General features: G+C 42.1%; 1 protein-coding gene across 1 annotated transcript; it reads right to left on the reverse strand.

Moving 5' to 3' along the window:
* Positions 1-4,493: 4,493 nt before the first annotated feature.
* On the reverse strand, positions 4,494-17,085 carry LOC310680245 (uncharacterized protein; the record flags this gene model as incomplete). Its single annotated transcript, XM_083446598.1, has 7 exons — positions 4,494-4,888; positions 5,554-5,638; positions 6,599-6,760; positions 9,086-9,145; positions 11,631-11,748; positions 16,107-16,152; positions 17,076-17,085. The coding sequence occupies 7 exons, from the start codon at positions 17,083-17,085 to the stop codon at positions 4,632-4,634; spliced, it is 738 nt and encodes a 245-aa protein (XP_083302724.1). The 3' UTR covers positions 4,494-4,631.
* Positions 17,086-24,610: the final 7,525 nt, after the last annotated feature.

The raw sequence follows: 24,610 nt of genomic DNA on the forward strand, positions 1-24,610 counted from the left end.
CAGAGATTCTGTTCTGAGGCCTGTAGTTCCTTCAGCTGATCTGTCCTGACTGTCTCAGCTTCTCTGCATTCTACTGCCAGTGGGACTGCGGTAGAAGCAGCACTATGTAGAAATGGCATTTTACCTATGGTACAGAGCGGTATAAATCCCTGCTAAACTGTAGCACTTCCTCAAAGTGTGTTTGTGTGTGTGTGTAGATATAGATAGATATAGATATATAGATATAAGATTTATATACTGCCCTTCATTAAATATCTCAGGGCTGTTCACCGGCCCATACTTTCTGGTTGCAAACCCAAGTCCCACCTTTCAGACTGAAAATATGCCCAACTTCACTTCCAACTTATTATTCTATTTGTCTGTTAAAATACTGATGTCCCACATTTTTGAACCAAAAAGTTTACAGTAATTTTTATTTTATTTTTAAAGCAGAACCCTATATACATTTTTAAAGCAGAACCCTATATACATATATTGTATTAGCAGCCTTGACTGCATTGCTCAGGAATTCTAAGAAACAAATGGATCAGTGCAATTTTGAAACCAGTGGTTAATCAATGCAGAAAGTTACAATCCACCATCTTGATTCACAAGACTGTCCAGGTTTATCCAAACGTACATGAAAATCTGCTGCTTGATCTCAGGCACCATCGTGAATTGGGGGGGGGGGGTGAGGTTAAATATCAGTATAATTCTGATGCAGTCTGCTGTCTTGAATCATTTGTATTCAAACATAGATCAAAAACTGCTTCTTGATCTCAGGAACCGGGGAGAATGAGGCAGGTGAGGACTCTGACCCCAGGGTGGAACCTAGTGGGCTGTTATTTCATCAACCCATACCAGTCCAACCCCTAGCCACAATACTGCCTCCTGTTTACCCGGAATCTCGTTCCATTCAGCTCCCACCGGTATGCCTCCTCCTCTAAAGGAAATATCAGCTGCCAAGGCCAATTCCAAGCTGGTCCTCTCTTCTCCTCTGCCATCTAGGACATGGGAGACACCACTGCTGGCATGAACAGACAACAGACACACAAGAAGGAGTTCCTGTTTGTGTCCTCAGACCAAATATGCACCCTGCTGGCTGCGCTAAAGCTATACCTGCTCCATTCCATAATAATAATAATAATTTATTATAATAATTTCTTGTTTATACCCTGCCCATCTGGCTGGGTTTCTTCAGCCACTCTGGGGGGCTTCCAACCAAATATTAAAAACAATACAGCATCAGACATTAAAAACTTCCCTAATAATAATAATTTATATAACAGGGTTCCAGGGGCGTATCAACTGTTAGATCAATCTCTCAGCTTGTGTAGCTATGCCTTGCCCCTGTTGTGCCTTTGACTCTTGCTTTGCTTATGTACTGTGCTGATTAGAGCATTAATGTTTTGGTAGAAACCGTAATCTGAGTTCAGGCTCTTCATGCAGCGTGAAACAGGGCAACAACTGAGCTAAGGTCCTTCCAGTACTTAATGGAGAGGCAGTATGGTATAGTGGAAACAAGCGTGTTGGACACGGACCAGAGAAACTGGTGCTTGAATCCTTGCTTGGCCAGGAACCTCACTGAGTAATCCTGGCCAAGACAAAGACATTCTTCCTTTCCTTCTCAGTCTAAACTACTTCACACGATTCTCATGAGGTGAAAACAGAATAATTGCCGTGAATGCTATCTTGCATCCTTGAAGGAAGGGTGGAATATAAATGTGACTACTAATTATTATTGTTGTGACTAAACACCATCATTATCTTAATCTGTTTTCAATGTTAATATGCTTTTTATTCCTATTTTGGCTATTTGGAACTGTTATTATGCTGCCAATTTTTATCTTTATTATAGTACGTTATATATATAAATTGGCTTATTATTTTGATGAACTCCCTGGCATCAATCTGGAATGGAGAGTAGAAAGGAGAGTTTATTTGGATATGGGATAACAAATCAACAAGGGATCTCCATCTCTAAGGCTACATTCACAAGCCAGTTCATTCTGTTTTCCTGACGTTCCCGTTACTTTCCACATTATACCTGAGCTTTCACATGATGTAAAAACCAGTTCCAGGACTTCCGGGTTAGCGCCTCCGGCAATGGCGGGTTTCCTCTGACAGGAGGAATCCGCTCCATGGAAATCAGGGTCTGGTCGCCACGGCGAAGGCGAAGACCCATCAAAAACCACAGGCGGGAGAAGCCTGTGGACGTGGGATTCGGCTGGCACCTTTTGCGCCTCCCCTACTCGCGGGGAAACCCAGTTTCAGGATCCGGAGTGACGTGGGGTGAGCGGCACGGTGCTTTGAATCGACTGCTTCTTTCACGGAGTGAAGCCGCATTGCTGTTGCCGGAGAGCGCTGACTTTTTCCTGTGGACAATTGGACTTTAAACAACTACTCGTGAGTAGAACGGAAAATTGGATTTTTAAACATATTAATTTGGCACCAAAACGGGAAGGCTCTAAACAGGAAGTCCGCCTTCCTCTTTGTAAATAGATCAAAGCAAAGACGTTGCAAACTAAAGTCTGGGAAAAGCCTTTTGTAAAGGATTAAATTCTCATCATTTAAAAATTCTAAACCCCCCTTGGAAGCAGGAGAAGAGGGGGGAAATTTTGGATTGTTTAAGCCTGCAGGAGAGAGAGTGAAGAAAGATAAAATACCACTGTTTTGAACCTGGGACCGGGCTGCCAGCAAGACTGACGGTTTGAGAAAGTTCATTGACTGTGAATAAAACATACGTTGACAGATAGTTAAATAAGAGAAATACATTGTTTCCATTGTTTTCCTCTGCATTCAAAAAGGAGCAAAAGTAGCTGAAAATTGGAAATTAACTTTGTTGCTGGATTTGTGTTTAAAAGGACAGATACAAATAGAAATTGTTTCCTCTAGAGGGAGCATTGGAGACCGTGAGAAGTGAAGATTGACCTTGGACAAGAATGTCAACACAAGAGGCCTTGGTGAATGCTTTTTGCAAGATAAGTGCTTTATTGGAACAGCTTCATGAGAAGACGGATGTGATGATTATTCAAATTGATAATTTGGGACAAAAAACAACAGACTTAGGACAAAAAGTGAATATTTATACAGAAACTGTACAGGCATTGACTCAGGAGTCCACTTTGGCATGGCAGGCTGTGGAGAGGACGAAGGAGGGAGCTGCAGCTGAACCTCAAGTAATACAAGTGGAGAGAGCCTCGTCTTCACAGGGGCAATTTGATGAATATAGACTGATGCCTTTTATGATTGAATCTGAAAGTCAGATTTGGAGGGATGGAGTCCCGCTTGGATTGGAGAAGGAAAGCTGGATGGATGCTCTTGTGCAGGGATGTTCTGGCCTTTGGGATTTGGATTTGGGTCAACATGCTTTGAAATATCTTTTGGACTTTAGTTTCGACTATGGAGTATGGGCTGACCCGTTGAGAAGGAATGAAGGAATAGTCAAGTTGGAGTTTCCCCGAGATCTACTCCTCTGTGCCAAAGGAAGGAAACTAAGAACAAGTTCAGCAGAAGATAAAGTAAAGTGTATGCATAAATATGAAGAAGATCTGCAGAAGGGACATGGAAAAGAGCTAAGAGCCTTGGATAGAAGATCACCAGGTTGATGGACTATATGGAATGGATAGAAAGGACTGACAGAATCCGAGACCAGGGTGAAGAGATGGTGGAAGAAGATTGGAAAAAATTTAAAAACTTATTTAGAGAAATATTGTAAAATTAATGAATGTTAGGAAAATGTTGGAATGAAATTACATGGCTTTAGTAGAAATATTATAAGGAGTTAAGTATAAATAAGCTTTAAGATTTTGATGGTAAGATAAGGTCAAAACAGATTAAGATAATTAAATGACAGAAAGCAGTGAAAGATGGAAAGGATTTGCTGATATAGCTATTAACCAGAATACAAAAAAGGGAGGTGTGAGGAGGTCGAGGAAATAAGTTAATGAAATATAATGATTAATATTGGATGTGTTTTTAATTGTTTTTGTTTGTGTTTTGATGTATTGTGTTTTTTGTTTTCTTTTTATGTTTGTAATGTATTGATTTGTATTGTTTATTCTTTTTTCTTTTTTTCACTTTTCTTTTTCTCTGTAATCTTTAAACTTTTAATAAATATTATTTTTTAAAAAAATAAAAAATAAAAACCACTTCCAGAAATCCAGAAAAATCTAGAGCAAGTTCAGCACTTGTTTTTGTGATATTTGCTATTTTAAAAAACAGCTGTTGAGGAGAGGCAGCAACCCCAATTTATAACATTCCTTTCACACTGTATAAGCTTCTACTGTGAACAAGAGTGAGTGCAACACGGCAGTATATAGGTACTGAAGTGTGAAAGGAATGTCAGAAAAGGCTAAAACTAACACATTGAATACAATTTCTGAGTGTAACCTAAGTCCACCGAGGCTTGTGCAGTCATATAGTTGTAAACCATTTTGAACACTGAGGTCACTGACGCGGAAAACAGTATTTCGCCACAGTAGAAGATGGTGCCATCATTCAATGCTAATACATTATCAGTGGACCACAGATTTAATTTAAGGTATCTGGCATCGACGATGACTAGTACAACAAATAGATTCTGAAGTCCAATGGTAGCACCTCAGTTAAATTCTTCTTCCACCTCATTTAAGGCTCATGCAGAGACGTCTTCATGATTTTGCGAAGGAAAATGTTGTGCCTTCGCCTTGCTTCAGCTCCCCAGTCAAACAAGCCCTTTCAGCCGCTTCGCTGTCCAGTTTGCAGATCAGAACTGGAATGGTTCCGTGACTCTGGGAAACAATATTTACAGCAGTTTGCAGCTTCAAGGACACACCTCCAGTAGTATCATGTGGCAGCACAGAACTGAGCACAGGTGGCTCCATATTTCCATCAGGGCTGACGACAATGGAATCCACAAGCCTAGCGCCTGTTCCAAAATAAACACATGGTTCAGAATTGCTACCAGAAGGATATATGTCTCAAAACACAACATGAAAAAGTCAACCCCAAAGCATAAAGACACTGCAACATGGAAACAGTTAGTTTAATCCATGTGTCATTTCCCTGTGCCAAAGGAGGAAGCCTGGATGACATAATGGCATAATGACATAATGGTTAGGAAGATCACACAGAAATTTGGAGGTCCAAATTTCCCCAGCTTTCTTTAATGACTCTGCACATCACTTAAGATACCATATTGTTACTCTATAAGGGCATGATTGTACTCTCTCAAGTCACACATCTGTCTAAAGACATGTGTAAATATGGTGCCTATTATATATGTTTCCTGGATTCTGCTTCAATATTCCCACTGCCCTTTCAAAACACCACAGAAAATACCCTCTTTCTCACAACCCTTCCATATGCCTATGCTCGGAAAGAGCATGTCAAATCTGCTGAAAGATATATGTAGAACATAAACACGTCAAGACAAGACTGCATGGATAATTATGGTTATGCTTATTACAAATTGCATAGTTCAATCACTAGTTCTTCATGCTGGTCTGGATACTGGCTAGATTTGCTCCTCATGCCAATACTTCACACCTGTGCAAAATAAATTGTCCTATTTTATACATGTGTATTCTGTACCTGGGGTATCAGGTGGACAGCTGTAAATTCCACTGACATCTGTGAGAAACACAACTCGCCTAGGAGAGAATTTCTTAGCGAGAACCTGCAAGAGGAAAAATTGAACAGGACCATGTAAATCTGCTTTGTGTTGAGTCAGGTCTATCTAGCTCAGTTGGATCCTGCTCTCACTGGCAGCATCTCTCAGTAACTCAAAAAGTGGCCTTTCTCAGTCCTCAGATGACAGAGAGGAAACCAGGGACCTTCTGTATTCAAAGCATGTGATCTACCGTGGAACTATGGTTCTGTTCTAACTGTGCAACTTAAAATCTGAGGGCCACCTCTTATATTAACCTTGTATCTGAAAATGCAGAAAACGTATTATGAGAAGTTGTTTACTTCAGAGGAAGAGAGAGAGAGTAATAACAGCAAAATCTCTCTGGAGCTTAGGCAATAATTTCTTTAGAACTATTTGCTGATGTTCATACAAAATATTTATGCACAGTTACAAAAGTAAGATGGAAAATTATATACAACTTGTAGAATGTAAATGATCAGTTTAGGGGTACTTACTAATAAAAACAAGAAAGAGACTTATAGCACATTAAAGACTAACCAATGTATTATGACATAGGTTTTGGAGGACCACAGCTTGCTGCATTTAGTGCAGTGGACCATAGTCCACAGAAGCTTATGCCATAATAAATTTATATGTAATTTTGCATACTATGCACATTTTTATTCCCCCAAGGCAATGCATTTGTATGTTATTTTCACAAATATGGGCTTTTTGGCATATGTTAGCAATGCATTTTTGTACATATTCCTTGGCTGGAGAACTGCATTGCAAAATTCAGAGAAGTACAAATTTCAGAGGATGGCTGTGTTTTGGTTTGCATATGGTTTTGGAAAGTGATAGGTTCACCATTAGAAGCACATTGAATCAAATTTCTTCCCCATCCCTAGCTGCCAGCTGAAGGACCTGACAAAGATGGGAATGATCTATTAAGGATAAACACAGTGCTATTTACATATTGGTATGCATGAAATTGAACTCATCTCTCACCTCAATGATTTTATCTCCAGATAAGATGCAGCAGTGCTGCTCCGAGTCCAGAGCACAATCACCATGTAAAACGGGGACATAGCCCGAGTCTAAAACATCCTTCACTGTATCGAAACCAGCCTCGATGACATTCTTGCATGATGTTTTCCAGGTTCCAAAAGGCTGTGGGGGAAAGACAACAAAGGCAAACAATGCTGCTTGTCTATGTCATTCAAGACAGTCATTTCCCCAAAAGCTGTTTCCTATGATCCAGCACTTCAGGGGCCAATCAATATATAATACAATGATTAGATTAACTGCATCTAACAATAAGACTTCCATCAAACTGTTACAAATGTAATGGAAAAGTCATTTTGCAATGCCAATATCGCTGACTACTTATGAATCAAGGAATATGAAAACTTGCTAATTAAGGCTACATGTTAATGCACTTTGCGGTGGTACGCAATGGCTTGTGTAACAGACATTGGCTTGTGCCACAGAAATTCTGGTTTCTCTTTTCTCCCCCTGCCCCCAAGTCCTCGAAATTTATTCCATAGGTTCTTCAACTTTCCAGAGAATTTGGAATGGAGGCATTAACTGACAGCAGCTCATGGTACGTTACATCTTACCCTTTGCTTTTGGGGCTGCTTTGATTCCTGTGTGTTTCCATAGCAGGGCATGAAAAGGATTTTTTTATATATAAATTCCCTTACTTTCTAACACTGAATGGTACTATAATGATCTCTGGCAGGCAAGCAGTCTGATAAGCAATAACAACTCTCTGTCAGTTTTATGCAAGTTTATTTACAAGAAAAAACACATCCAGAGCAAAGCCTCCCGTGTGCTCTCATTAATAGTAGTTGCTCAGTCTGACTCATTGTCCCTCCCACAATAGGAAGAATGCTAAAATCCCGCCTATTCTCTATTTTCCTTATGTTGTTCTCTGAGCTTCTCTAGTCTCCTAGTACGGGGACTGAACAACTGACCCACCTCCTCCCCACTCCCAGAAGACACAGCCTCAGACTCTGGCTTATCTCCTTGTTGCCTGGCAATGCTCGGGCCAACTTCCAACTCTTCCTCTCCTTGGGACCTAACAGCTTCTTCCCTGGGGAATGAGGGGGGCTGGGCTGTCCTCTCTAAACTCTGACAAACAGCTCTCCTCTGCAGAGTCGACCCCTTGCTTGCTTAGCTCAATTACTGAGGCTGACCAGAGTTGTGCTATGGGGGGCCATGTTCCTGACTGGTAGCACTTGTTTATTAAATTGCAAATTGTCTTTATCTCAAAAGACAAGTATATAGAGATATCAGTAAGATACAAATATATTTAAATTTAATTAATTAATTAATTAATTAGTTAAAAATGATTACATTCAATTAAGTTCTTTAATAGGTTCAACATGCATTGTGAAAAACAGTTGATGTACAGCAGACCTGTACATGACCATAAACACTCCTCAGTCTAGGACAACTTCCCAATTCCTCCCATCCACTCAAATGTCCTTGCCATTCTTTTCTTCTACTCAACCTCAACCTCATTTTATGAGGTCCCTGGAACTGGAGCTGTCATCTCATTGGAGTTTAATCCCTTTTTGATCATTTCCTTTCTCTTTCTCTTTCTCTCTCTCTCTCTTTTGGCTTTTAGAAATATTCCCTCCCAATTTCTAAGTAACAGTATTTTATTGGATAAAAATGATTTGATTTTTGTTACTTTTTTCTTGACTGTATGGCTTGGGGAAGCTGGGCTGTATCCAATGAACTTGTTCCGTCTGCACAAGGGTTTCCACTTGCACAACACAACTTTCCCCTCTCTCCTCTCCCCTTGTGCACCCCCACCAAATCTGCTCCAGAGGTTTGGGGAATCCTCTAGAAAAGAGTTAGGGAGTACCAGGGGAGGAGGGGAGGCAGGAAGTTCCATTGCAGAAGTGGAAATACACTGACAGAACGAGTTAGTTGGATAGCATCCAATATGTTCTTTGCCCTGTTGTTCAAGAACAAATTGGTAGACTTCTGTCGTGTGTGTGTGTGTGTGTAGCACAAGAAAGTCAGAAAGGAATTGCTTCCGCTTGTTTTTCAGAATAGTAGCTGTATTTGTCTATTGTACTAAATATATCTGCATACTTACTCAAAAGAAACCTCACCAAACCCAGAAGTGTAGGCATGCATAGGGTTGGGAATTCTAATAGGAGGTAGCTATCGTTAAAACCGAAGCAGGGCAGTGTTTATTCCAGATTACCGTATTTTTTGCACCATAACACTCACTTTTTTCCTCCTAGAAAGTAAGGGGAAACTACGTGCGTGTTATGGTCGGGTGCGTGTTATAGAGCGAAAAATACGGTAATTAATTAATTTCAAACACTTTTATCTCTGGCTCCAAAAGGGGATGCACATCTCAACAGGTTAGACTGGGAGAATTCACCTCTGGACCATTTTATTATTATTTTTTGCCCACTCTTGCCCTAGAAAAACAGAATAACCTAAGAAAGGAGAAACAACAGGTGCCCTTACCGAAATGCCCACAGCTGGAATTCCATGGCTTACCAGTTCTTCCGTCACCAGATGGTTTAACTGTGAGAAGCAAAAGAGTGGCTTTGAAACCCCAAAAGCTTTCCTATCTCAGTTTCCTGTACTCAGTTTACAAAATGAGTTCTGTAATAGTGTTCTTGGATAACAAAGGCTGGGCCGGCTAAGGAGGTGGTGGCAGCGGTGGGAAGCAGGAAAGCAAAAAGTATGTTTCTTAGGTCTTGCTTCAGATCCTTCACACAGAACAGCATATCACCTTACCTGGTATGCAGTGCTGTTCTTAAACTGTTCTCACACCTGGACATGCAGGAGATTGTTCTAATAGCCAATAGCAGGGATATCCAATAACTGCGGATATCCTGGTTTTAATTTAGCATTTTCTTTTCTTTGAGCACAAAGGATATTTTTTTTTGGCACCAATGACATCACATACTTTTTCTAAGTGTGCCAAAAGGCAAGAACACTACAGTAATTAGGCACACATTCACAATGCACTGGGGAGAGGGGGTTGCCTCTAGATTTCTGAGCTGGAGGGGCACACCACAGCATTGATCTGATTCTATGCCAGGTCTATGGGGGATCCCCTGCCCCTGTCCAGAAGTGGCACCAACAAGCACAGTTAGTGCCAGAATGACCCATGCTTCAGGACCTATGTTTGGATGCTCTCGTTTCCAACACAATTAGAATTGCCTTTTGTTACATTACATATCAAAGAAACCACAGAATGCCTACAGGCAAGTTTCAAGGAAGCAGGGAGCTTGTTCTCTAGCCTTTGTCTGAAAGTAAATAGACTTCAAGATGGCTTAGCGATCTCTGATATCCTGCACACATGCTAAGCCAATTTGGGTCTTGGATGGATGAGGTTTCAGCCCTGCTCTTTAATGCCAGCTTGAATGTAATGTAACCATTTATGGCACGGGAGGAGCCATGCCAGGTACAGGCATTAGATTCCCCTGGAATGTTTGTCTGAGGCTGGACAGTGAGCAATTGCTCCAGGCTGCAGACACCTTGGACTCCAGTCAAAGTAGCATCACTGCTATGATATGATGCAATGGTTCCGAATGGAGTTATCATTCAGCACCACCCTTGACATCTTTTCCTGCTTGTTGGAGCTGGAAATGTGTTTGTTTTTGCAGTCCAAAAAAGGACAATGCTGAAACTCTGCTCAGAACCAGGATTTCTGGAATATGCTAAATTTCAGTGGTCCTTCTCTATTATTTAGGGTAAAGGACAAAGTACTTGGCAAGCAGGGAAGGGGAATTCTACCCATTTTAGTTTCTTTCCATTTCTCGGTTTTCCAGTCTTAAATTCAGTTCCCCACATTTTCACTTCAATTTGTGATTATTATTTTTTTAAGTCTTCATGAAAACTCATTAGCCTTGTGGTATAAATTTCTCACAATGTACACATTTTTGTATGCAGTTTTGCCCCAAACACGTATTTTTGCAGAGCAATTTCTGCTAATATAATGCATTTTTGTAAGCCATTTTCACTAATGAATGCATTTTATGCACATTTTACGCTAACAGATGCAATTTTGTAAGCATCTTTTCATTGCAGAATTGTAGTGCTAAATTTGGAAAAGTGCAAATTTTGAAGGATGGCTGTGTTTTTATTTTCATATTGATTTGGAAAGTGTGAATTGGTTAGGTTCACCGTTAAATGTAAACTGAATCCCCATCATCATTTGTATGTATTATTAAAGTGATCTTTGTTAGTCCTGGACAGTGAGTTGTACAGCACTACTATTTGTTTATTGAACGTTAATCTCCTTTAACTGCACAAACCTGAAGTGCCAAGATGTGGGTGAATCCCACCTGCAAAATACAGGAGGCACCCTCAGAGAAGTGGCTTGGTATCGCTATTACTCTCCATGCATTTGAAAGGCAGAAACATACTGGAAGGGATGGACTTGCACCACAAAGGCGTAATAGGGTGGGAATTACTTCTGAATAAGAGGCTGGCTTGAATTTGCAATCCACAGGTTTGGGCTCAAATTAGCCGAGGAAGGGAACAACACCTCAACTTTGCAGTAAAGTCATAGACTCCCCATTAGCACAGAGCTTCAGATTCAGATTTCTCTCTCTTAGTTTAAATACACTTTGATCTAGAGAGCACTGAGCTATTAAAGGAACAGTGGGAGAACAGGTAGATTTTACCCTCTGTTGTTCCTTGTAAGAGATTAGTAGAAAAGTTTGGGAGAAGAGAGCAAGAGCTGCTTATCTCTTCTGCATTAAAGAAACTAGCTATCAGCCATGTGTACGATACTCTGGTTTCTCTTCAGATCGCACTCAGCTATGTGCACCGAATGTTGAAACATACTCCTAGCAGCACATTTGACAGTAACTGATTTCATTTGCTTTGTGAAATCTTATCTCGTTTTACAACTTGACTACCACACGATCTCTCGTCTCGTCCATTTGCCTCAGGGCCCCAGCAGGAGCTGCAGCATAGCACAGGGGTGGACAGGCGATCTGAGAACATTTACAAGGCTGCTGAATGAAGCTGTTGGATACCGGTTGCAGATTACCTTGGTGACAGAAAGCCTGGTCAGACACAGCCCACATCTCAAATTGTCATCATCAGCTGATCTTGCTGATGTCCCCGAGGCAATGCCGTGTTCCTTTGCTTGGAAATGGCCAAAGGAGCTGGAATGAAAAAGGAAAAGTTGGAGAACGATGTTGTCTCTTTTCATCTATGAGGCTACTGGAAGGCTAAATGTATAGTCTGCTCCTCTAAGGCGCTCAGAGAATAAGGAAAGGTCTTGCCCCATGAGGGAAGAAACTGAATTAATGAAAAGCATGTTCACACTCGTTGTTTATGACAAGTCTCTGCTGATCTGAGGCATCTGCAATCTCTTTCTCATCCGCTTTTGTCAGAAACTATGAAATGTAGCTGAAGTGTGTGACCCATCTATGTGTAGGATTAAATGTCTTGAAAGATAGGTAAAGGTAAAGGACGCCTGGATAGTTAAGTCCAGTCAAATCTGACTATGGGGTTGTGGCGCTCATCTTGCTTTCAGGCTGAGGGAGCCGGTGTTTGTCTGCAAACAGCTTTCGGAACACCGTGACGGAAACCAGAGCACACGGAAACACCATTTACCTTCCAGTCGCAGTGGTACCTATTTATCTACTTGCACTGGCATGCTTTCGAACTGCTAGGCTGGCAGAAGCTGGGACAGAACAATGGGAGCTCACCCCGTGGCGGGGATTCGAACCGCCAACCTTATGATCAGCAAGCCCAAGGGGCTCAGTGGTTTAGAACACAGTGCCACCTGCGTCCCACTTAAATGTCTTGAAAACAACAGCAAACCCTCAAAAGATATCTAAAATGGTGATGTGAAAGCTTAATCATGTATACCAGGCAGCATCTGAGCCACAGGCAAAACCAATATTTTGTAATCTCATGTCTAATGGCTGTATGAATTGGCTCTTAATCTTTTGCACTTGGCATAGTTTACTATTATTTGTCTCAACAGGCATTGTCATAACTATGTAAGCAGTCATCACAGCACAACAAAGCTAATTCCAGAGAGAGAGAAAGGCAGCCATGACTAGGGATGGGTGAGAATACTGAGCTGGCGTATCATTTCAGACTGCTGGTGAATTCAACCTTTTAATTATAAAAGTATCCCCACAAATAAACTAGCAGAGCAAGAAGACAAATGGGCTAGTATCTCCCTGTTGTGCTAGTATTTTATTTGTAAGGATTTTAAAACAACAACAACATGGGGAAACATTATAAAAATTGTGACTCCTCTTGCAATAGTTCAGTCCAGTCTGCCACCTTTTAATTACTGGACCACTTTCATTCTTCTCCATATGTAGATCAGATATGAGCTGAAGTCCTTAGAAAACCACGTTCAGGCAACACAGTATTACTTGTTTATTTATTACATATTAAGTAATAAATAAACAAATGATTTCTTAACTGCTCCGGTTGTCAAAAATAAAAATGCAGTACAGTGGTACCTCGGGTTACATACGCTTCAGGTTACATACGCTTCAGGTTACAGACTCCGCTAACCCAGAAATAGTGCTTCAGGTTAAGAACTTTGCTTCAGGATGAGAACAGAAATTGTGCTCCAGCGGTGCGGCGGCAGCAGGAGGCCCCATTAGCTAAAGTGGTGCTTCAGGTTAAGAACAGTTTCAGGTTACGTACAGACCTCCGGAATGAATTAAGTACTTAACCCGAGGTACCACTGTATTCCTTACACAACATGTTCTGCATGGCTTTTTATAGCTGGGAGGGAGAAAGAAAGACTACAATGTAACAGGAAATGATTGTCTACTGGGATTCTTCCAGGAAGTATTTTATTCTAATCTAGCCCAAACCTGACTGCAGAATCCGCTCCCATGTGTGAATGTAAAGAAACACTTTCCCTACTACTGTGGTCTAAGAAATCTTAGACTGATAGGAAGAGAGGCTGCTTCACCTTTTGGAGCTTGCCAGGAGACAGCGATTAAGAGTAAAGGCTATCTGGTATGTACATGTAGCTTGGCCTTTTGCCAGTGGAAGCAGTTGACTCAGGCCTGTCCAATTTAATAATAATAAAATAAAGAAAACCAATCTTAAACACAACCTGGATGAACTAATTTGCAACCTACTCTGTTGGCCTGAACAACATCCTGACCGCAAGATTAATCCCTAGGGACAAAGAAAAACACAGAAAATTAAGTAGTGTGCAGGGATCTGACAGCAATATAGATATGAAGCAGAGTAGAAATTAGGATGGAACAGGTACTAGAAAAGTAATTATTTGTTTGGCAGGGTACAAAGTACAGATGGCTTCAGTAAATGTGTGGAGGCTGTGGTGGATGCTTAAGATGTCGAAGTTGATTAATAGGCCAGGAGGTATAAATCAACCCATGAGAAAGACAAAAGAGGAGAATAATGTTGGTCTCCATTTTGTTGTCCATTTTCGACTAGTGCAAATCCACGCCTTTGAAGCGAAGATAATGGGCAGCAAACAGTTTTCCGCCTTGGGCATTAATGAAGCCCAGCAGGCTCCTGTCAATCTCTTTTATTGGCAGATCAGGTGTCCCCAGATGGTCCAAAGGACCGTCTGTGACATGTTTATCTTCATGACAGTGAATGGATAATCTCCCATTCCTTGGGCCAAGTCATGTGCTTTTTAGATTCATTCAGCATAATTTTTCCCAGGCATATCTCATTTTACACTCTGCATCCTTGAACTTCCATCTTTCCATCTAGCAACTGTTTTCTACTTTGAGGGGAACATGCCCAATTTGCAGCCCAGTCGCCTATTCCTGATGGGACCAGGAAAGGAAAAGGTGCAAGAATTGCAGAAGGAGGCACGGCTGATGACACATTTATGTTCAAGCGAGGCCTATCCTGTATCCAGAGAGTCCATGAAAATCTTGGACAGCGCCCTTCAGTCCCTGAGGGGTCTCAAAAAAAGGTTCAGCTCACTCTTCATGAAATGAATCCCCTGCCACATTAAAAAGCTGCTTCATTTGGATGATGTCATTAGCCACAGGAAGAGATAAAAATTGACAAGAGGCAGCAATTCTCATTCCCCCACTCCCAGTTTTAAACTCAGTCCTCCACATTTCCATATCAGTGTGCACTTAAAAAAAGTCCTCATGAGAACTCAGCAGCATTTTAGTGTGGATTTCTTCTAACAGACACTTTTTGGTATGTAGTTTTGCTTTATGCACACAATTTTGCAAAGCAGTTTTCCAAAATATAAAGCATATTGTATGTTACTCTCATTAATATATGCACTTATATGCACAGTTTGGTGTATGCATTTTTGTACACTTCACTTGGCTAGAGAACGGCATTGCAAAATTCAGAGAAGTGCAAATTTCTAAAACATGGGTGTATTTCTATTTGCACATTGTTTCAGAAAGTGGGAATTAGATAAGTTCACCATAAAGTACAATCAAATTTTGTCTCCATCCCTACTTAGCTCCTAACCCTCAACAGGATTTTGTGCTTATGCTTCGTGCTTTTGAAACTGAGGCAACACTAGGGAAACCTAAATCATGGGCATACCTAAAACAGCCAAATGGATCCCCAAGGCTTTTTTTCCCTCAGCTGTATATGGTTTTCTTTTAAAACCATAAAGTTTGCACTGGTTTTTAAGGTGTTCTTAAGGTAGAACATAGCAAGAAGAGGCTGCAATTGTAATAGATTAGGCTTTTCTACACAGTTTTCAGGTCACTCCTAGGGATGCTGTGATGGCCACTGCGGGTATAGGGCGGTATACAAATTTAATAAATAATGATAATAATAGTAAGTATGCTTTCCTAGCCCTTTCCCTTCTGTCACACAACCTCTACATACAGCTAGCGAAGCAGACTCCAGCTCTGCAGAGCTGCCAACAAAGCCATAGTTTTTTAATGCAAGATTAGACAATTGTAGATTCCAAACCTCACAACGGCAGAAAGGGGACAAAATAAGGTCCTGCCTGTTTTTGCTTTTTTTGTTGTTTTTTTTTAAAAAAACCCTCTGTAAAACAGATTCTCAAATTTGGTTTAGACTTGATGATAACATGGAGCCACATCAACTTAAGAGACAGAAGTCCCATAGTGTAAAGGCTGCAAGGGGAAAAGTGAGCTCAGAATAGGGGAGGCGCTGAAGCAATTCGTCAGCAGAATGCTCAATTCCTAACCCCTGCTGGTATAGATAATCCACACAGCACTTGGCATTCCTGAGGGAGCAATCCCACAGAAGCTGCCCTTTCACACTGCCAGCAGTAGTATTTGTTTACCGTCAACATCCATACCCTTTCCATGGTGCCAGCTCTAGTAAAAATTCTTTCACTTCAGGCTTTGGGTCTATGAACAATTTTTATTGGGAAACATATCGTGACCTGTGAGATCAGGCCCACGACCCACCGTACATAAACAGAAGTGGAGAAGCCAAGGGTGCGTGTGCTTGACATTGCCAACATCGGAGGTGCTAGTTTCTGTGCAATGGCACTTTTGAAGGGTGAATTGGGTGAACAGTGTAAATTACCCCAATGAATGTTTCTCACCTCTTTACATAGTTATTTATAAAAGAGTCTTCAGGCCCTGTAGCTTCTGGTTAATAACTGCTTGGTACATAGTCTTGGGAAGCTTCCTTTCCTAGAAAGGAAACTTCAGGAATAATAATATATCTGGAATTTGTTGTTCGGACTCAGACATGTTCTCTCATTCTTCAGAGAGAAGGTAACAAAACGGGTTACAGGCTGTCACTGACAGACCTCCAAACAACACTGAGGAGAAATGATAAAGGTACACCCCCAAACTGAACTCCTGCATCTATTATTTCTATAGCAGTAACTGGGATTTTATTATTTCTATAGCAGTATACTGTCAAGCATCGTTGAGCTATTTCTCAAAATGTCTTGTCGTCTGATATATGGGATAAAAATGAAGAATTTTACCAGCCCTTTTTGTATTTTCCTCTCCCCTTCACAGTATTACCATGGAAATCTGCAAACCTAAATTACATGAGTGATTAGAGACAGAGTATTTTTCCCCCAGGCAGTTGAACTGATGTAATAGCACCATTATTGGGTACACTAGTCCTCTTCAGGCATTCACTATCTGGGTTGAGTAAATACATGAAGCGCATGCTATCTCCACCTCCACTGCCATTCCAGTTACTTTCCATGAGTGTGAAGGCAACTATCTGAAGCATGTCTCTGAGCTCTGATTTTCCAGAGTTCAAAACGTGCAAGGAGCCTCCACAGGTACAGGACTCTCCTCATTGCAATCTGCCAGACTCCAACTTGTGTAGGGCAACCAGAATAGTGACAAGGCGTGGAGCTAGTAGCATGCTTGTCCCCACAGTCCTCTGTTTTACAATCATGCATCAGAACAGCATAAAAGGTCTGAATTCTGGTGCTCAGGTGATGTGAGCGCATATACTGAAAATATTATAACATAGATAAATATCTAGATGAACCATATCTGGAGTCGAACCACTTATGTAAAACACAATTTACATCATCACTAACCATTGGCCATGTTGGCAACATCTGGAGGGCCACAAGTTTATTGCATTTATTAATTAAATGTACACCCCCTCCCTTCCTTTCAAAGAAGCCCAGGATATAAAATAACAAGTGATAAAATGATAAAAGCGTATTAAAAACCATTCCAGTGCAGATACAGACTGATAAAGATCTCTTCTTAAAAGGCTTATTGAAACAGGAAGGACTTCAGTAGCCACCATAAAGACAACAGAGATAACACATCTGCTCCCTGCTGCACAGGATCATTGATCCTTAAGCACTAATATTGAAGTTGCGTTCCTATGTTTGCCTGAACATGCAAATGCAGTACTCGTGGTTGGGAGCAGGAGTGTGCACAAATTCCACCCCCACCATGCCAATGCACATCACCCTGTGCGCTTAGTCCCCAATCTTCTCTACATTGAGTTGGAAAGGTCTGCAGGTCTGTTGAGCCAAACACTTGAATTCACCTGAAGTTGGAAAAGATCCAAAATTCGGTGGCTTCAGCAAGGAAAAAAATAGTGCAGTAGTATTTTGGATCTTTTCTCCACATCCCCTTCACTGCATGTGAAAATTCATGTGCACACTGACCTACACATAGAGCAACTGATGTAGCTTATTCAATTACGAACGCAAGACTCCCATTCCACAGAAAACATAGAGTTCTATGTAAGTGGGGAAGTTAGATCTGGAATGCCTGCAGTTTCATTGGATTGCTGGCAAGGAAATTTTTGACCAATCTAAGATAAGGACTAGAGCAGTGGTCAGCAACCTTTTTCAACCATGTGCCGGTCCACCGTCTCAGACCATGTGGTGGGCCAGACTATATTTTGAAAAAAATAATAATGAACAAATTCCTATGCCCCACAAATAACTCAAGAGATGCATTTTAAATGAAAGGACACATTCTACTCATGTAAAAACACCAGGCAGGCCCCACAAATAACCCAGAGATGCGTTTTAAATAAAAGCACACATTCTACTCATGTAAAAACACCAAGCAGTCCCCACAAATAACCCAGAGATGCATTTTAAATAAAAGGACACATTCTACTCATGTAAAAACATGCTGATTCCAGGACCGTCTGCGGGCCAGATTGAGAAGGCGATTGGGCCGCATTCGGCCCACTGGTCTTAGGTTGCCTACCCCTGGACTAAAGAGCCTCAACTCTTGTGGCTGATGTCCTACTGTTTTTGTTTACTTGACTGGGGTGGGGGGAACCCTGTGCAGATTCTATTGACTGTAACAAACCAACATTCAGCTTAATAGTTTCTTTCCGAATAAACAGTCACAGAAGAGCTGATTGCTTCATCCTGCAAGGACATCTCCAATTCAGCTGCTAATCTCCAGACCCCTCTATCCAACCAACTGCAGCCAACCCAAGAGTACATCTGTGCCAACTTTTTCCCTTGAGATGGCTTCCACAAAGAGGCCTTCAGATAGCTCCAGACAACTGATTCTCAGGTTGCCAGGGATTTTCTTTTCGGCATTAAAAAATAGCAATGCAATCAATTACTAAGACAACGTAGCTATTCAAATGCAGATAATCTTTTCCCTTCCTGGGACCACACAGACTGTGCCATCTCAAGGTTCAGCTGTGGCAGTGATTTATGCTGCAGGACAGTGAGTGTCCCCCATAAAAAAGTCCCACACTGACAGTGTCGGGGGAAACTTCAAGTGCTCCAGCACTGACCACTCTTTTCAGCCTTGGTTGTTAAGGGAGGATTCAATTTCCACTGCGGCCTTAAAGTTTTCCCAAATCACAGGAAGGGAAGGAGAGAGAAAAACAGATGGCAAAAACCAGGGATGATGAGCCTTCAGGTGGTTAATTTTCATTATGTCTGGCAATACTGATGCCGCATCCTTATGAAGTTATGGGGAGAGATCACATCTCGGTGGCTGAGCTCATGCTTCAGGAAGTCCCAGGCTGGTTCCACCCCTGGCATCTACATTTAAAAGGATCTCAGGTAGCAGGTAATGGGAACCATCTGTTCCCGAGACCCCAGAGAGTTTATGAGAACCAGAACAGAGTCAGTACTGGGCTAGATGGAGAAATAATCTGACCAGGTATAAGACAGAGTCCTATGCTCCTAAAGGTTGTTGTACATAATATAGTGCTTAGTACACACATTAGCATTACTGTACATATTCACCTTAAGCTTTTGTTGCCTCCTGATTTCCTCACATCAACAACACAATTATCTGTGAACCAATCCCATGCTAGTCACTTTTTTAGTTTCTTGTGTGCAATCCCATGAAGTTCTGAAAGTCCCAATTCAGAAATCTTCTTTGCAGTATACTCTGGTGCATAGGCCTCTAGGGTGCCTTTGTCCTTTCTGTATTTTCATTTCATAGAAATACAAGGAAAGCCATAACAGCTTGAGTAGCTACTAGAACCAATCAAAGTGACCAAGAGGCTTTTCCTGTGGGCCACTCAGCATTGGGAAGCTGTAATTCTCCTGTTTCTTCCATATATTCCTCCCCACATGCTCCACTAATCATCTGAGACCCTGCTTCAGATTCCTTGGCTATCTGAGGCATCAATGTGAAGGACATTTCCAGTAGAGATGCCTATCCTGTGGAATGTCCTCCTGACTGAGATTCACCAAGCCACAATACGTTATGGTTTTAGGCGTTGTTGTTTAGGAAGGCCTTCAGCTAAGACCTTTTTGCCTCCTCACTGTGGCCATGTCAATACTGTTTCTCTACTTTGGTTTTATGAACTGCTGTTTCTGTTGATTCTGAGGTGTATGTGTGTTGTGTGTGTTTTAATGAGTGGGCTTTTTTGATGGTGATTGTTTTTTGTGGATTTGAACTTTGGTTGTTTTGGTCTTTGACAATGCCTGTTTTATTGCTGCAAGCAATGTTGAGTTTCTTGGGGAGGGGAAGGGAAGGATATAACCTTTTTTTTAAAAAAAAAAATGACAGTAGGAACTGTTTGACAGTGGAAGAGACTCCCTTGGGTGGCTGTGGACTCTTACTCATTGGAGCCTTTTAAGCAGAGGTTGGCTGGCCATCTGTCATGGATGCTTTAGCTGGGGTTCCTGCATTGCAGGGGGTAGGAATAGATGACTCTTGGAATCCCTCCCACTCTACAATTCTAAGATTCTATGCTATAAAGCCTGTGCTGGATGGAATGGATGCTCCTGTTTGCCTTCTGCCTTTGCCCACCATTTCTGTGTTTGAATGCCTTTTCCACATTCTCCCCTGCTAATCTCAGCAATGATTTGTGAGAGCTTCAGCAAGCAGGAGTCATGCAAACCAGCCTGGCATGTGGTAAGGAGAGGAGGTTCACGGCAGACGTTGGTTCTTGGAGGAGGGGCTACAAGCATGCACCTGTTGCGAGTGAGCGGCCAAGGCTTATGTCAGAGTGCCACAAATATTCTCCCTTCACGAGGGGCCTGACCTTTTCAAGCATGTTTTATGGCAGCGTGCAACCATTAAGTGCTACTTGATCCTCTGCTAATGCAGCAATTACAAAAGGACCATGGGGGCTTGCTTGACTGCTTGTCAATGGGATAAACACCTTTGCTAGGGGAGGAGGTTGCTGAAAAGGTGCACGTTCCCCATTCTCCCCAACCACACCCCTGCCCTGATTGGTCTTCCACACAATCAGACAATCTGAATTTTAATGGTAGCTCTAGCCACAATGACCCTGTGCCAGAAGTGGGATTCCCCATTTCCCCACCCCCCTGGGTGGGGGTGCAGGGGGCAAGGACAGCCACACTGTTATTTCCAACTTCTTTTTTTCTCCTAAGGATTTCCACCCCATCAAGTAAATGTTCCTTGGTTTACAGTAAAAAAATCAAGTGCCGTAGTTTTTGCTCTATAAGACTCACTTTTTCCCTCCTAAAAAGTAAGGGGAAATGTGTGTGCATCTTATGGAGCGAATGCAGGCTGCACAGCTATCCCAGAAGCCAGAACAGCAAGAGGGATTGCTGCTTTCACTGCATAGCGATCCCTTTTGCTGTTCTGGCTTCTGAGATTCAGAATATTTTTTTTCTTGTTTTCCTCCTCCAAAAACTAGGTGCGTCTTGTGGTCTGGTGCGTCTTATAGAGCAAAAAATACGGTAAGTAAAAATTCAATTAAAAGTTCTTAGGAAGACTGAGCAGTAATTGAGAGCAGGAGACTGCCTTGATGATTTGGGAGCATTGATAATTATTATTTGCAGCAGTAGTAATACCTAGCACATAGTTCAGTTGGTTAGAATGTGGTGCTGATAATGCCAAGGTTGCAGGTTCGATTCCCTGCCTTGCAAGGGGTCGGACTAGATGATCCTGAGGGTTTCTTCCATCTCTACAGTTCTTCAATTCTATATGGAGTGCTTTGGAATGTTCAAAGGACTTCACAGAATTATCTTGCAATCCTTACAACAACCCTGTAAGATCCAGGGAGAGGGAGAGAGCAGAGTGGAGAGCTACTAGTCTTTGAGCCCAACACTTTGCCTGCCCTCCTCAGAACCTCATCCTGAGGCCAGCTCAAACCAGATCATACCAGGTTGATGAGAACGTGGTCCTGATCTACCACTCTTTAGTGACAAAGAAACAATGCATGTGGCAAACTCATCATTTGATATTGAATAGCATCTGGGATGAAGGCCACCCTGAAAGGGAAAGACACATGTCGGACAGGGCCTTGTCAGAAAGCAGAGAAGTTATTGGAGTCCTTTATGGGTCCAGCACCATTGTAGGAGCACGTTCACCTGCTGCATAACTGTTGGCATGTAGAAGCTTGCCTGGAACAAGTAGGTTGTTAACAGCCTGGAGGAATAACTGTGAGCATCCTGGCCCCTGTGGATGGTCATGGGGGAAGCCTCCCACTTGGTCTACACAGAATGTGTGAGGGTGGGGGTCCCTAGTCTGTGGAACAGCAGCCTGTGGAGAGCAAAGCAGCCAGAATGCATGATAGAGAGCAAGAAAGAAGGGTGAGTGGTGCCACTTGAGTGACAACTAGTGCTTGTGCCTCAGCCTCCCCACCCCTGGGGGCAGGGAAGGGAATGACTGAAGTGGCTGTGACTATAGTTATACCTAACATTTCCCCATTGAGGGTTACTGTATCTTCCACACATGTGTGTGGAAACAACATGTGTTGTTGTGTAAATTGCCATTGTTTGTGTTTGGAACAGTCTGGAATGGAAATCAATCTAGTCAATATGAAAAGTATCCATCCAGTGAATATGACTGGTATTTGGTCCCAACTTTCTGATTTAATTAAACAACTGATACTGTTGTTTAATTAATGACCTGTTCTGCCGTTTCCTTTACATTGAAACGAATAGTGTGGAAATTATGTCATTAATTATGTTAAATCTGTAAATTACATAAATATTTTTGTAATTTGCGTTAAACAGAAGAAAAGATGAATACGGTATCATTTAGAGGAAACTGAACTGCAGAGGAACAGAATCAGTGCTGATTGTGAGGAAGACTGGTCAGAACAGAAACTGCTGCAAACTTACCTGCATGTGGGGATGAGGGTCTTGCCTGTGTAGGGAACATTTCTTCCTACTATTGAGGGGGAAGAGTGTTCTAGCAATACAGTTCTGGGAAGACACAGCATTCACATACAGTGGTATCTCGGGTTAAGAACTTAATTCGTTCCGGAGGTCTGTTCTTAACCTGAAACTGTTCTCAACCTGAAGCTAATGAGGCCTCCCGCTGCCGTCGCGCCACTGCTGCTTGATTTCTGTTCTCATCCTGAAGCAAAGTTCTTAACCCAAGGTACTATTTCTGGGTTAGCAGAGTCTGTAACCTGAAGCGTCTGTAACCTGAAGCGTATGTAACCTGAGCTACCACTGTACAGAAAAAGTAGTGATGGTGGTGAATACTTTGCAGCATGGTAATCCTCTTCCCTTCCTGACTTGCGGTGGGCTGCTCTGTTCTGGCGTACCCAGCTGTTGGAGTGGGGTGAATGGCGATGGCAGAGTCCCAGGGTGAGGGACCTATTACAGTTCTAGGAAGAGAATATGCTGAAGTTGCTAGGAGTGTGTTGGGGACGGGCTGTTTGTGCTAAGTGCTTCCTTTTTTGCAAGCTATCATTCTTCCTCGTTCACCTCACCAAAGTTCTCCCTGTGAGCCTCAACATCAGGCCAGAGAAATATATTCCTATTCCATGTACCATATATGGTAATTTGGGTTGTGGCCTTCCTCTGTGGGATTATATAGACTAGTTGTGGTGTGCTGTGACTGGCTGCTGGGTTACACCACATTCTATGCTTTGTTGTGGCAACGTCAGCAGATTGCTCATCAGTATTAAGGTGGCTATTTAAAATCCCCACCCCTAGGATAGGAACTCTTTGCACCAGGTCCAGGGCTGGTGGAAAGTTGACCCCTCAACAGGAGCATGGTCTTGAGTAAAGACATGAAGCTGGGGGTGGGGGAAACCTAGAAAAATTTCACCCGTTTTTTTCTCTTTTTGCCCTATTTTCCAGAAACAAATTTTTAAATGCTGGGAAAATTGGAAAAAACAACACGGTACCTCTATTTTTCCATTTCACCCCTGGATACAGCGCTGGATTTAGGGCATTGTGGGTGGTTCCCTATCACAGGGTGCTGAGCCAAGGGGGCACAATATTGAGAAGATCGATAATGATGACATCAAATTGGGGACGTCAAATTTTGGCCTCATACAGGGCACCATATTATGAAAGATTACCAAAGCCCACCCTGCTTCATATCTGCAGTGGAAGTGTGCTCTGTCCCCTCCTCATTCCTGGTTCAGTCCTGTTCCAGCCTAATATGTTTTTTGAGTTCTGTCAACATAGTAAGGCTTCTGCCAAACCCTACAGCTACTCAGCCAGTATAACTTGAATACAGTGATACCTCGGGTTAAGTACTTAATTCGTTCCAGAGGTCCGTACTTAACCTGAAACTGTTCTTAACCTGAAGCACCACTTTAGCTAATGGGGCCTCCTGCTGCCGCCGCGCCACCGGAGCACAATTTCTGTTCTCATCCTGAAGCAAAGTTCTTAACCTGAAGCACTATTTCTGGGTTAGCGGAGTCTGTAACCTGAAGCGTATGTAACCTGAAGCGTATGTAACCTGAGGTACCACTATACAAGATTGTTCTGTTAGTTAGTTAAAATGAATACTGTATGGGTATGGGGATTCAATACTTCCCATTCCAGAACTGCCAACAAGGTCAGGATACTTAAAAGACACACCTGCCTCCACACCAGCCTGTCTGTGCACCAAAATTGTTATCCAAGACCCTCCTCCAGGGCCCTCCATCATCATCAGGAGACTTGCAACATGCCTGGGTTGTGAGCTTGCAATCCCAAACAGATGCCTACAACTCTTGTGCAACTCCACCACAATCACAAAAGCAAGGGATAATCTTCAGGGTGAAAGACATTTTCCCAAGGTACAAAGTCTCAGTGTTAGAGATTTGATTTAAAGACACACACAGCCCTCCGATGATCCTAATGAAGGAAGATTGTAATGAGCAACTTATAAGAGCCTAGCATTTTCATGGGAGAGACCAGGTTGATAACTGGTCTGAAAGTTGTTTGGTGAACGAAGGAACAAGTGTGTGTCC

Source organism: Podarcis tiliguerta (genome assembly GCF_965153285.1).
Source record: "Podarcis tiliguerta genome assembly, chromosome: 6".
Lineage (NCBI taxonomy): Eukaryota > Metazoa > Chordata > Lepidosauria > Squamata > Lacertidae > Podarcis > Podarcis tiliguerta.